The sequence below is a fragment of the Artemia sp. Qi Xiang Cuo genome, chromosome 5 (genome assembly GCF_049724085.1).
Source record: "Artemia sp. Qi Xiang Cuo chromosome 5, ASM4972408v1, whole genome shotgun sequence".
Lineage (NCBI taxonomy): Eukaryota > Metazoa > Arthropoda > Branchiopoda > Anostraca > Artemiidae > Artemia > Artemia sp. Qi Xiang Cuo.
The window spans coordinates 47,636,680-47,649,683 of NC_142798.1; the positions used below are offsets into that span (position 1 = coordinate 47,636,680).

At 36.8% G+C, this 13,004-nt stretch overlaps 2 protein-coding genes across 2 annotated transcripts in view; both read right to left on the reverse strand.

The window, feature by feature from the left end:
- CalpC (calpain C) overlaps positions 1 to 13,004 on the reverse strand; it is a 277,295-nt gene that overhangs the window by 122,981 nt on the left and 141,310 nt on the right. The window lies entirely within an intron of this gene.
- LOC148952204 (uncharacterized) overlaps positions 8,444 to 13,004 on the reverse strand; it is a 40,422-nt gene continuing 35,861 nt past the window's right edge. The window contains exon 3 of the mRNA XM_089088631.1: positions 8,444 to 9,039. Within this exon, the coding sequence (XP_088944757.1) occupies positions 8,540 to 9,039 (500 nt within the window). The 3' untranslated portion in view covers positions 8,444 to 8,539. The remainder of the gene's footprint in view (positions 9,040 to 13,004) is intronic.

The following is a 13,004-nucleotide window of genomic DNA, read 5'->3' on the forward strand; positions in this document are numbered from 1 at the left end:
TTTCTCTAACATTTGTCATAAGTATGGTCATAGCTTTAACACTGTCCTAGCTTTGTCATAGCTTTTATCATACGCATAGTCATTGTTTAGCTGATGAATGAGGAAAAAAATTTCGATATTCTGGGCTTTCAATTCCAAGTCCAAAACTAACATAGTTAAATATTATAGTTCAATGCTAAATACTTTTTGAGGTCAAAGTTTTTAATTTCAGTGAAATTTGTTTATATATATCATATCAAATAAAGGAGTGTGAGGCTCCCAAAAGATGAAGTAACCAACAGGAAACAATAAATAGAAAAGAGAAACACAAGCACTGAACCAAAACACAAGCCTTGACCCCTGATCTCAAGCAAGCCAAAAACTAAACCAAAACTAGGTTTTCTAAATTCTGAAACCTGGAAATTCCTAAATTTTCCCAAATTTATGAAAGAAACTTCCAGTTGACATGTTTGCTATATTCAGATAATGGATTGAACTCTGAATCCAATGGTATGTTTATTTCTTAGCTATCTTGTTAAAGGTGCAGATTAGCATATCCATGTTTTGTAGGTCAAAAAATCAGAAAAAAATCAATTATTAAACTTGTCCACTTACAGTCCATTTATTTTAATGCTAGAGTTTACCTTTAAGCTAGTATGTCTAACTTACACTGTTACTTTGCTTGAAAACCCTGATTCGCCATTCGCCGGAAACTAGTTCTGGAAGTTATGGATATTTGGTGATTGATTTTCGTTTCGGTTTTTCAGAATGTCTGGAAAGAGGAAAGCTCCACTTGTCAGCCAGCAGCGAACATTAGACAGCTTCCTACCCACATTGAACAAGCAGAAAACACGTGCCAATCAGCAAACTTCGTACCATATAGCTTCGTACCATATACCGGTCCTGAAGACAGAATAGAGATTGCTAACGCTGAGACAGACAATGCTGTCCCAAAAGATACTGGGCCGGACTTTGTTCAAGAATCGATAGAAATTTGGGAAAGCAGTGTTTTGCAGGAATCCAATGAATTTGCATCTACATCTGCCAATCTGGCTGAGGACTTAGAGACTCGTACGAAGTCTGTTGGTCACAAGTCTAAGAAGATGCACTATGCACAGAAGTTTTGACCAGAGTGGTTGAATGATTCAGTGCTGAAACCTTTCCTTATTCAATCGCCAGACGGAAGCAAAAAGGCCTATTGCAGATACTGTCAGCGAAAACTGACGGGAAGTTTGACTGTCATGAAGAATCACGCAACTAGTGAGCTTCATAAGAAGAAAGTAAAAGCATCATTGAGACAACTGACAGTTGAGGGATCAGTTGGAAACGAGCAACGGCAGGAAAAAGAGAACAGTGATAAAATGGTGTCAGCTGCTGAATTACGCCTTGCAGCATGGGTTGCAGCTGAAGATATTCCTTTGACAAAAATTGATAGTCTCGTTCCCGTTTTGAAAAAGTCTTTTGGGGATTCAACTACAGCCAAGCATGTTGAAATGAAGTGAACTAAATTGACTGGCATTATTAAAAATGCTATAGGATTTCATGGCGAGGACAGTTTAGCATCTGTTCTTCAGAAGAACTTTTTTTCAATAATCGCTGACGAAAGCACAGACAGATCAGATACAAAGTCCCTAGTTGTTATTGTGAAGTATGTAGACAGTGGGAACACCGTGAGGGAAGAATTCCTGGCACTACTAAAGGTGGACGACGCAACTGGAAGTGGACAAAAGAATCTTCTGACGAAGTAATTTAAGAAAGGTGACGTTCCATTAGAAAATATGATTTGGCTTGGTCTTGATAATGCGTCGGTCAATATGGGGCGCAAAAACGGCCCCGCAGCCCAGCTGCTGCGTGAAAATCCGCAGCTGTTTGTCCTTGGTTGCACTTGCCATACTGCTGCATTGTGTACTTCGGCTGCAGCGAAGCACTTACCTGCTGAAGTCAAAACTTTCGTGAAGGATTTCATCAACTTCATAAGCGCAAGCCCTTAGAGAAAGTTGGAACTGAAGGTTTTCCAGGAGTTTTGTGAAATTGCCTACCACAAACTTCTGCGGATTAGCGGCACGCGCTGGTTGTCGCTTGAAGCCGGAATTAACAGATTACTTGAACAGCGGCCAGCCTTGCATTTGTATCTGTCAGACTTGTCCCTAACATCGTCAGACAGCTCTACAAGGGAAAAAGCAAAAAAGCTGCTAAGTGCGGTGGATATTGACGTGAATTAAGCCTACTTATACTTCCTCTCGTATTTACTGGAAAAGATGAACAAGTTCCGCCTTGAGTTCCAGTCACAAGGAACAAGGATTTATTGCCTTTTGAGACGTACCCGCGAGCTTTACTTGTCTACTCTGCAGTATTTACTTCGTCCTGAGAAACTCAAAGGTAACTTTACTTCCCTGAACGTGAGCAGTCCTGAAAACTTTTTGAAGCTTTAAAATGTTAAATTTGGGATGAATACCGAGTTGCAGTGGAAGCCTGTCAGTGGAAGATCGCCGTCACAAGGTGCAAGCTATTCGAAAAGCCAGCCTTGTTTATCTCATTGAACTTGATAAGCAGATCCGTACTAGGATAAGACTGGATGACCCTGGTCTTACATCTTTAGAACTTCTGGATCCACTGAAAGCTATGAGCAACGAAACTATGTCACTTTTCCCTCTTCTACAGAGGTTTAAACATGTTGCTGTTACAGAGTGCAGAAAGGAAAGGGAGAGGGGGAAGATGCTGGAGGACCTTAATAGTGAGTACGAGGAAATTCAAATCCGAAGAGAATTTATTTCCGAAATAATATCAGAATCAGATTTAGAGTGTCCTCCTACATTCTGGAAGAGGCTTACCAAACTGAAAGATGGTAGCGGGAAAGCCATTTTCCGAGTACTCCCCAAGTTTATGTTGACCCTCTCTGCTTTGCCCCATGCTTCAGCCGGTGCAGAGCGGCGGTTTTCCAGTTTAAATATTATCAAGACGACTGGGCGAAACGGATTAAATATCGACACAGTTGGAGCTCTCATGCAGTCCAAGCAACTCTGCCTCAGAGACACAAGATATGTTTCGGAGTGAGAGATTCTGCCCGCTCTGATTGATAGATGCAGAAAATGGAAGATGAACGCGAATGAACCCAGTCACTGGGAAACAGAAGAGGTGCAGGATCGGTTAAGCTTTGAAAAAGTCGAATTTGGTCTGTCGAATCGGAATTTATTTTTATTTTTTTTTTACTTTTAATTTAATTTTTGGTTTTGGTGTTTTTTTTTTTTTTTTTTTTTTTTGTGTACCTGGAATTTTTGTGAAGCTTAGTTGTAAGTATATACTGAAACTAAAAACTTTCAGAAAAGTTCGTTAAACTGTGGAGTAAGGCCAAACCTGTCAAAAATTAGGAGTCTGGAAAAAACTGTTTTGATCTAATAAATAGATAGGAATATATTTCCTACATATTTGAAGGCACATAAGCAGAATGGCCAAAAGAAATCAAATTAAGATGTTGCACAAGCAGAAAAAAAAAAAATACACACTAGCTACTTTTTAGTTTTGTTTTCATTTTGATCAAAAATGTATTTACTAGCTTCCTCACCCCAATGCGCATGTCGCGGCGAAAGCCGCGACACGCGCGCGTTTTTGGCAACATCTAGTAAAACGGAAGCCAATCTAGTAAATTTTTTCGCCCAAAACTAGTAAAAACCAAATGGTTATAGTGACAACACTGGTTTCTGGTCTTGAGGAGATATGGGGGTTGTCAGCCCTACTCATGCTAATTGTTGGTATTTTGAGCATGAATAGGTTATTTATTGTTATTTCTGTTCGTTTTGGTTTCAATTCATTTATTTATGGTGATTTGTGGTAGTTTTACGCTTGGAAAATTATTTGAATTTATTTTTACTCATTTTTGGCTTAACAAGGCTTTTTACTATTCCTTGCCAAAACTGTTTTGTGGAAAAAGTTTTTTTTATTAATTTCCGTTCATTTTTTATTGACATAGTCTTTTTCATATAAAAAATATTTTATGTCTTTTAAAAAAAATTTCTATTATACTATATAGTTTTTACTTTGAAGATTATTTTACTTTATTTCAACTCATTTTTGGTTTACTCTTTACTTTTCTTTAAAAAACCTAGATTTCCCATTAACAAATAATACCTTTAAGTAGTTAAATAAAAAAAAACAAGTTTAAAAAAACAAACAAAAAACAAATGAAAGCGAGGAGCAACATCAAACCTTAAAACGAACTGACATTATTATATATATGAAATGGGTTGCCTCCTCCTCAAGACCTCGCTCTTTACGTTAAAGTTCACTCTCCATGAAAAAATCTGATACATCTGTGTTATACGTCACTGACTCAAGATTACGATGTGTAAAACTCGAGAACAAACTGGTTTCTTCGTTACTATAGAAACAAATATGGGCTATATATTTGCACATTAGGGGGGGGGGGGTAAAGTACGTACAATTTTCTGCATATTATGAAGTAAGAATTGTTTTCTGACTTCAAACTATCCAAATACATTACCCCCCCCCCCCTTATGTGCAAATTCATAGCCCAAATTATATATTTCCCAAATATTCTGTCACTTTTCTTTGTCTTGTCTCGCACTAAGCTGAAAAAAAACTAACAAAGAAACCGGTTTTGTTCTTGAGTTTTACACAGCGAAAACTTGAGTGAGTGGCGCATAATACAGAAGTACGAAAATTTCATCCCCCTACGGAAATTAAAAAAATAAAACTCAAATAAAATTTTCGAGTTTTGAAAGCCTTATTTTCCACGGGGGTATTTTCCGGTGGGGTATTTTCCGCGGGGGGGGGGGGGGGTTGTGGCGTTATTCTCTGCGGGGGGTATTTTTTGCGGAAGGGGGGGGGTTAATCGCCGGGGGGGGGGGGGTAAACGCCGGCCACCGTCTTTCATAATGACAAAAGACAAGCCGAGGCAAAAGTTAAAGGTCCAATAAAAAATGTAATTTTACAAAGAAACCACTTCTAATTTAAGGTCCAATTGGATGTCATGACATCAAGAAAAGGCTCAAATTGTCTGCGTTTAAAAGACAAGCGTGAGTGAGAATCTATATATAGAAGCCTGCCGCGGGCCCCATACCTTTGTTTTAAAAAAAACAATGGTTCGGCGATACATATTTCGTAATGACGGAAGATAAGCCGAGGTGTAACAAACCAAACAAACTGAAAATGATAGCGATGATGATTGGGTTTCGGATTTTGACATGGATAAGGTAATCACCTACCGTACTTTAGAAAATCAAAAATATGGACTGGATAAATCGTTGGAAGAAAAAGAAGTTTTATGTCCCACGACCTGAACAATTAAAAGAAAGAAAAGGATCGGCGATATGTCTTTCATAATGACAAAAGACAAGCCAAGGCAAAAGAAGAACTTTTTGTCCCACCACCTGAACAACTAAAAGAAACAAAGGTGGTCGTTAATGCCTTCAACACCTTGTGAAAATCAAAACCTGGACTAGATAAATCGTTGGAAGAGAAAGAAGTTTTTGTCCCACCGCCTGAACAATGGAAAGAAACAAAGGTTCGGCGATATGTCTTTCATACTGACAAAAGACAAGCCGAGGCAAAAGTTAAAGGTCCAGTAAAAGAAATATGTACTTTTACAAAGGCACCACTTCTAATTTAAGGTCCATTTGGACGTCATGACATCAAGAAAAGGCTCAAATTGTCTGCGTTTAGGTTGAAGTTTGAAAGCTGGATAAGGATGTTTGAATCAATCCAGCCATTATTATTCTTAATCATTCCTACCTGCGTTAATTTTGCATCGTAAATGATCTCCTACTTGCATTAAATGCATATGCAGCAATTGTTTAATTAATTAGCCGCCTTGAAGGCAATTGAACCTTGCAAGTTGACAGAACATGTCCATTGAACTTTGAGAGTGATCCTAGTTAAGGCTGCATATGAAGAGATGCTAAAGAGTGGTTTGTGTCCGTCCCAGATTAAATCATTACTAGAAAGAGTCGGAATGTCCTATTTATGGAATGACGGTCATGGTCCTTGTGTTTTACCTTCGGATTTAGAAACCAAGGTGCGTTCTATTTTAGAGGATCAAGAAATTCAGTATTGGTAAAGGCTGGTCGGCAATTCAGAAATATTGAAATATTATAATCTGGCAAAATCTGGTTTTAGAGAGAAAGTTTATTTTAAATTTAATTTACCCGGCCAGGTTTTAAGTCGATGGATACAATTAGGGGCAAATTGCCTTCTAATTCAGAGCAGAAAAAAAGGTGTTCGATAGAAAGAGTATGATTCCTAAAAGGAAGTATACTTGTCCCCATTTTAAGGAGGAGGATGAAGATTTGGACCTTTTCTATGGGATTGCTCGGTGCTTTCTAATTTCAAGGTAAAAGATTTATAGGGGATTATTTTGCAGCTTCCTGAAATTCTTCAATGTTGTAACCCAACGACAATAACTCGAATGTGTATATATATACATAAATGCTTAGAAAGAAGAAAAAGTGTATGTGTTTTAGTTATTTTAAATAGATAAGGTATTTTTTTTTCTTTGTACTCCGTTTTTGTGTGTTTTGTAATTTGTTTCATTGGTCATTTACTTACATTGTATACATTTTTTACGTATATGGCCCCAGGCCTTTTGAAATACACTTATCTGTCTATCTATGTTCAACTAAAAATAATGTCTAAATAATTGGAGATTGCAAAAATAATGTTTACTGAATTTTCAGTAAAGTAATTTTTTTTTTTATTCTTTTGTGTGGTTTCGGGGCACCAATGTACAGATTGACAAGGCAAAAAAAAACCTTAATGTTAATACAACTTAATCAAGACAAATTACACAAAAATGACTTTTCTTGTGAGAAACAAGGTACAAGGGATGACATTCTAGCGCGGGACATTTTCTACCGGGGGGAGGGGGGTTAAACGGGGAAGGTAGAATACACCGGATAAAATAACGCGTCCGTTCATTCTATTGTAATTTTGATTTGCCAAGCAATTTTCAAATGCTTCTTCAATTAAATTACCACTGGAAATTTTATTTTATCATAGTAACTTTTTAGAATTTTTCAGTTTCCTGGTTCCAGGATATACTTTGCAAATACTCCTTGTTCAGGATTGATGACTCCGTAATCCAGAGGTTGTTGCAAATACTTCCTGTTCAAGATTGACGATGCCGTAATTTAGAGTATGTACAAGGCGTTCGTCAACAGCATCGTCTGGGTCTAAAAAGCATATTCGGTCATATGAAGGTGGTTCCAAATCACCTTCAGTGGTTTGTGTCGAGTTTGCCGCCATATTCATTTTGTGATAAACTTGTCCAGCTACTTTGAAGCTAAAAGTATGACTACTATTGATGATTTGACAATCGCTTATATTGATTGAAGCTAAAAAAAAAACATGAGTTTTAGTTTTGAATCATTTTTAGACGTGGCAGTACGATTCAACCATGCAAGCAGCAATCTCCAAATGAATCATCTTTATTCGCTACTCTCTCTTCAAGGAGATGAGGGGCTCCGCAGTAAATACATACAACGTTCAAGAGTCCTAATGACTTTTAATTGACTCTTGCATAGGTTATGGCTTCTTTGTAGGTTATTACTGGATTCTGTTCCATAGGTCGTTGCAGTCGATTATAAGAACAGCATCGTTCTTATAATCGCGAATTTCGTTGTGCTTCATTTTTGTTTCTGATTCGTTATGATTTTCGCTGCGGTTACCTTATAACCGCAGATTTCACTGTGTCCCTTAATTTTTTAGATATTTTATCTAAAATAAAGTTTTCAAAATAAACCAGCCAAATTTATTATTGGGTGTTTTGTGGGGTGTCATTTTTGTTTCTGATTCGTTATGATTTTCGCTGTCGGGTGCCTTATAACTGCAGATTTCACTGTGTCCCTTAATTTTTTAGATATCTTATCTAAAATAAAGTTTTCAAAGTAAGTCAGCCAAATTTAGTATTTAGGTCTATAATACTGCTTTAATTTAAGAGACATACCTATAGTTTCAAAAAAGGTAAAAAGTTGGAATCAGTTTTTAGTTGAAAATCATGCTGAATTCTCAGTTTGGAGCCTTTTTAGATTACTGTAGAATAAATTTTCAACTGAAACGAAATCACATTTTAATCAAATTTTTCCCTTAAAAGGGCCTTTTATATTCTTAAAAACTTAAAGCTTGATAAGACCCTCATTTGCCTTGAGAGCACGATTTGCCCGAATGAGTCAAAAACTAATTAAAACGATCGTTAATAGTAAAACTATCTATATCCATTTATTTTGGGAACTTGAATAACGTATGCTGATCGAATATATTTCAGCAAAGAACTTTGTTGAACGAGATGCTATACCATCTTCCTCTCCTGAAAGAAAACCTGACCGTATCGTGTGCCTTATTCTCTGGTTTTATTAAATTGCCCTGCTGATTTCACCTCCTGGAAAACATGCGGCTTAACTAAGGATATTTACAAGAGACTTAAGTCTACAGAACCAAATAATAGGATGCAGAAGACTCTAAACTCAATTTATTAATATGCATATAATGTGAAAGTTCGTGATAATAAATATATATGTTGAAAGTAAATCTTTCATTAAAATGAAATTTATCATACAAAAGCACCTAGCAATGATATTAACAGCAAGTTCTCAGCAGTCATATTGTAAACTTTGCTATGGTCATATGTCTGAAGCTTCTGTCGATTTTTTCCATTGGTTGTCCTTTTTTTCGTTATTTTGAAAGGGAGCATTGCACTAGCTACTTTTGATACTAAAGGTCTTTTTGATTTGCGATTTTGCTTCTCATCTTGTATCAAATTTTTTGGTGGAACTCGTGTTTGATGAAGCATGGAAGCTTCAAGGCTGACTGAAGGTATTCTTCTAATGGTCGGGTTTACTGGCTTTCTGGGAGCTCGAATCTCAGAGCGAAGCCATTGCCGTCTAAAGGCCTGTTCTGCATGTTCTTCGTCTTGTCCACTGTTCACATGGCATGATTGATTGACCTTGCCGAGACTTTTGGTTTTAAAATGGATCAAATTTAGGTACCCATGAGCTGTTTCAAGTGTAGTGTTCGGAGGAGATGGCTCTCTTGTTAGTATCCAGAGGGACTCTGAAAGGAAAATCGAATTAGTCAGTATAACTCATTGCTTTTTAACTTACATTAGCTAAAATTCACGTCCTTAGATATGACTTGAGTAATAAGTAGTCATTAAACCTCTGATGCTCGTCAAAGAAGAGAAAGAAACATTTTGCAAATAGAGCGATCATAAAAACGTTGTTGGCCGGCTTGTGGTGGCAATCAAGATACAATTCAAGAAACAAATACCGTTACACCCAAAGGTCACATCTGGGGCTTTCACAATTCTGTTATGTAATAATTCCCAAATTTTTTGCTAAGCTGCTCACAATTAGATCCTCATGATCCAAATTGCCCTGCCTATCTTCACTTTGAGAACACCATACCGCTATACCCCTGTTGTATACTCACAATTCAATCCTCATGATCCACATTGCCCGGCCTATCTTCACTTTTAGAACACCTTAGCAAACTGTTTTTGTCAATTATCTTGGAAGTGTGATTATAATAGACAGGAGTCTTAGGCCTAATAATCACGATCTTCAGCCTTCTTTTTTTATCCAGATCGGTCCAGATTGATTTTTATCCTTCTAATCCGTAGGAGGGGGAATTAAAGGGGTGTATTCTTTAGCTTGGGTTGCATGATAATTTGTTATTCTTCATAATTAGGTAGAGTCGTTCCTGCTGGCCGTGAATCGAATAAGTAACCCGGCTTATAATATAAGTACACTTTCCAAACCTAAATATTAAGGCGTTCTAGTACAAGTTCATATAGTGGTCATAAAATAATATGTTCACATAGGAGGCAAATAAACAAAAGAGGAAGGGGCCTTTGGATCCAGGAGTCCCCCTCTAAACTCATGATCTACAGCTTATTTTTTTAATAGTTTGTTTGTTTTCTCCCCCTTCCCATTCTTAAATAAAGGCTTCATATATTTTCCATTGTACGTCCTGGGAAAAGCATTGGTCGTCTATGGACTAGCTTCATGAAAAAATACAGCGTCATGCATTACTACACGAATCAAAACGATGTCACGTAGCCTAATAAAAACAGAAATGAAAAATAATATGTTTTTAAACAAAGGGACTAGATAATCCAGTTCTTAGCCTAAACTATATTGATTGAACAGGAAGGGCGGTATTTCCCTAAATCACGAGGGCAAGAAGCTGAAATTCGGGACATAAGGTTTTTAAGCCATACCATGTCTAATAAATCTCAAATATTTAATTCTAAGAATACTAATCTTGCTGAAGTGCCACAGCCAGTTACCACACTCAATTATTTTTTGAAGAAGGTATAGGAAATCTACAGTTATTTTTGGATAAAGAGTTTCGAAAGACTATTAATTTGGCCTACGGTTAAGAAAATATACCCAAATATACACTCAGAATCTAAAAAGGAGGGACTCTAGCTTCCTTAGTGAAGAGGCCAAGAAGTGCAGGCAGTCCTTCAGCAAGAAAGTTAGTATACACGATTTTCAAAACATAAGAAATCGGAAAACTCTGACCATTTCTGGAATAATTAGTTTTGGTCATAGTGGCATCACCCTTAACTGCAACTTTTTGTCATAAATATTTGTAGAACTAAAGCTGGGGTTTAAAACAAACTCATGTGCAAACTTTACGACAAATTGTTCAATAATATATCTCTCGGAAAAAAGAAAAAAAAATTAAATCCAAGACTTTCAAATTCTGAGTTTTATATTTTTGCTTGTTTATTACATTGGGATGTGAAAACTCAGGCTTTAAGGTTTTCAAATGTAGTACCCCCATGGTAAATTGATCTTGGCTGACCCACTGTGGTTCTTTTCTGCCTAGTTCTCAAACTTACACAAATTTTGTATTTGGGACAAAAACTAGCATAAAAACTGGCTTGGTGGTTACTTTTATTTGTTATAGTTAAAGTGCGTATTTTTTCAATTCAAGGTTTTTCCCAAGTCATAAATCTTAACATTTCACTCCCTATGGGTGGAATCAACTAGGTGGTAGCTACCACCAGAAACATGAATCTCAGAAATGATTCTAAGAAATGAACCTCAGAAATAACTACGTCACATCGCCGGTTTATCTTTTGGACTTGCAAGTTTAAAATTCATTTTGATTATTAAGGGTGGAGGCTCCTCCAAAAAAAAATATTTCTTTGAGTTCGAAAGACACGAAGACCATCACTCAAAAGATCTGTTAAATGTGGCGCCTTGGGCAAGATCAGACAACAAATTTAAAAATTTAGTTCTGTATGGGGGGGGGGGGAGCTAATTTCTGAAACTCTTTATTTGATTCTTACGTAGGTTAGACTAACCTTCCATACTCTACTGGTCCATATTATTTTTCCTGAGAAGTTTTCTTAGTTGCTCTTTGGGAGAGTTGTAAGCGTAAATTCTAAAAACATCTGGCTCAGGTTTTTGCCATCTATATTTTCACTTGAATTCTAATAGTGTACCGCTTTTATGCATATATTATCTAAAAATACACTTCGTGTATCCCAGTCTCAACTTCCAAGTTCAAAATGCTAAATCATTATGGCATTGTGAGTGACACCTAGGTGCCACATCCCCGAAGTAAAACCCCATTTTCAAGGATGGAAACCCCAAGCAAAGCGAGGTTGTATTTAAAGAGTGAAAGCCTAAAAACCAAAAGGAAAGCGAAGATAGCATCTCGAAGCTACCACCTGAGTAAAGAGAAGAAAGGTAAGTAATGTCCACGATGAAATACAAAAACAGTATCACTTCTGAAAAAAAAATACAACTTCTGCCGATCCCAGGCGTATTGGCTATAGGTAGGGGTTATGTATGTCCCACCGAACCGACAACAAGTAGGCTAAAGGTCACTTCTTTGAAGTTTTTTCTATTCATGGTTCTTAAAACATCTGCACTAAGGCTATTGGTTTCCATTTACGTCCACCAGACCCTTACTTTTTGGTTCAGCAAAGTTGTTTATAGAATTTTGTGGTCTTATCTACAAAACAGGTTTTGTAATATCTGGAAAAAATCTGGTAAGGGAAGGGACTTCTATAAAAGTTTGTATAGCACGCTGAAAAGTTCGAAAAGTTCTCTGAAACGTTTGTATAGAACGCTGAAATGGTAAAACGGGATGCAGCAAACGCAAACCGTTGTAGGAGTTGTCTCCTACAACAGAGATGTCTTTAAAAACTGAAATCTGAGCCTGCATCCTACTGAAAGCATATGGCTGGACATCTACGAAATTAAACCACTTTCAACCATAGGATTTACTCTGAAGTGCAGATTCTCTTTTATGGAGTTATGAATTCTTGCACAACTGAAGTAAAGCTACAGGCAGAAAGACGAAGCGGTTTATAAAAATGAAGTTTAGTCTAAAACCTGGCAAATCTGTTGTGCAAAAAATGTTTATTTATGAAAATCAAAGAGTAATGATGAAAGTGACGAATTCAACATGAAGCCGCGAATGTTCCTACCATATTCGTGATCAGCGAGTTCGATATAGTGGGTATCGACCTTAAAATCGTATGTTGCTTACTGAAATTTGGCTTGACACATTTTGAGAAGCTGGCGCCTGGTCTATAGAAAGTAATGAAAACAAATCGTAGCAACATGCGAGAAAGATCTCCGCACAACCCTGCTTTCTTTCAAGGCTGATTTTTTTTTAAAGTCAAACTTAAAACGAGCAGAAATTAACATAAGTTGGGCTCGAAACCCCAATGCCTTGCCAAGGCCAGAACATAATTTGCACTTTACTGAAAAAAATATAAATGTTTTTACTTTTATAACTTTAATAAATCAATAGTATTAACATTGTGACTTCTATATATAAGCATATGTATATTTAATTGACAAGGCAAATTCATTGGTATTTTTTTCAGTAAAGTGCATATTATATTCTGGCCTTGGGAAGGCATAGGTTTTGAGCACAACTTATGTTAATTTCTGCTTGTTTTGAGTTTGACTCGGCTATTTATTGTAATTTCTGTTTGTTTGGGGTTTTATTTATTTATCGATGCTTATTGTGGTAGTTTCACGCTT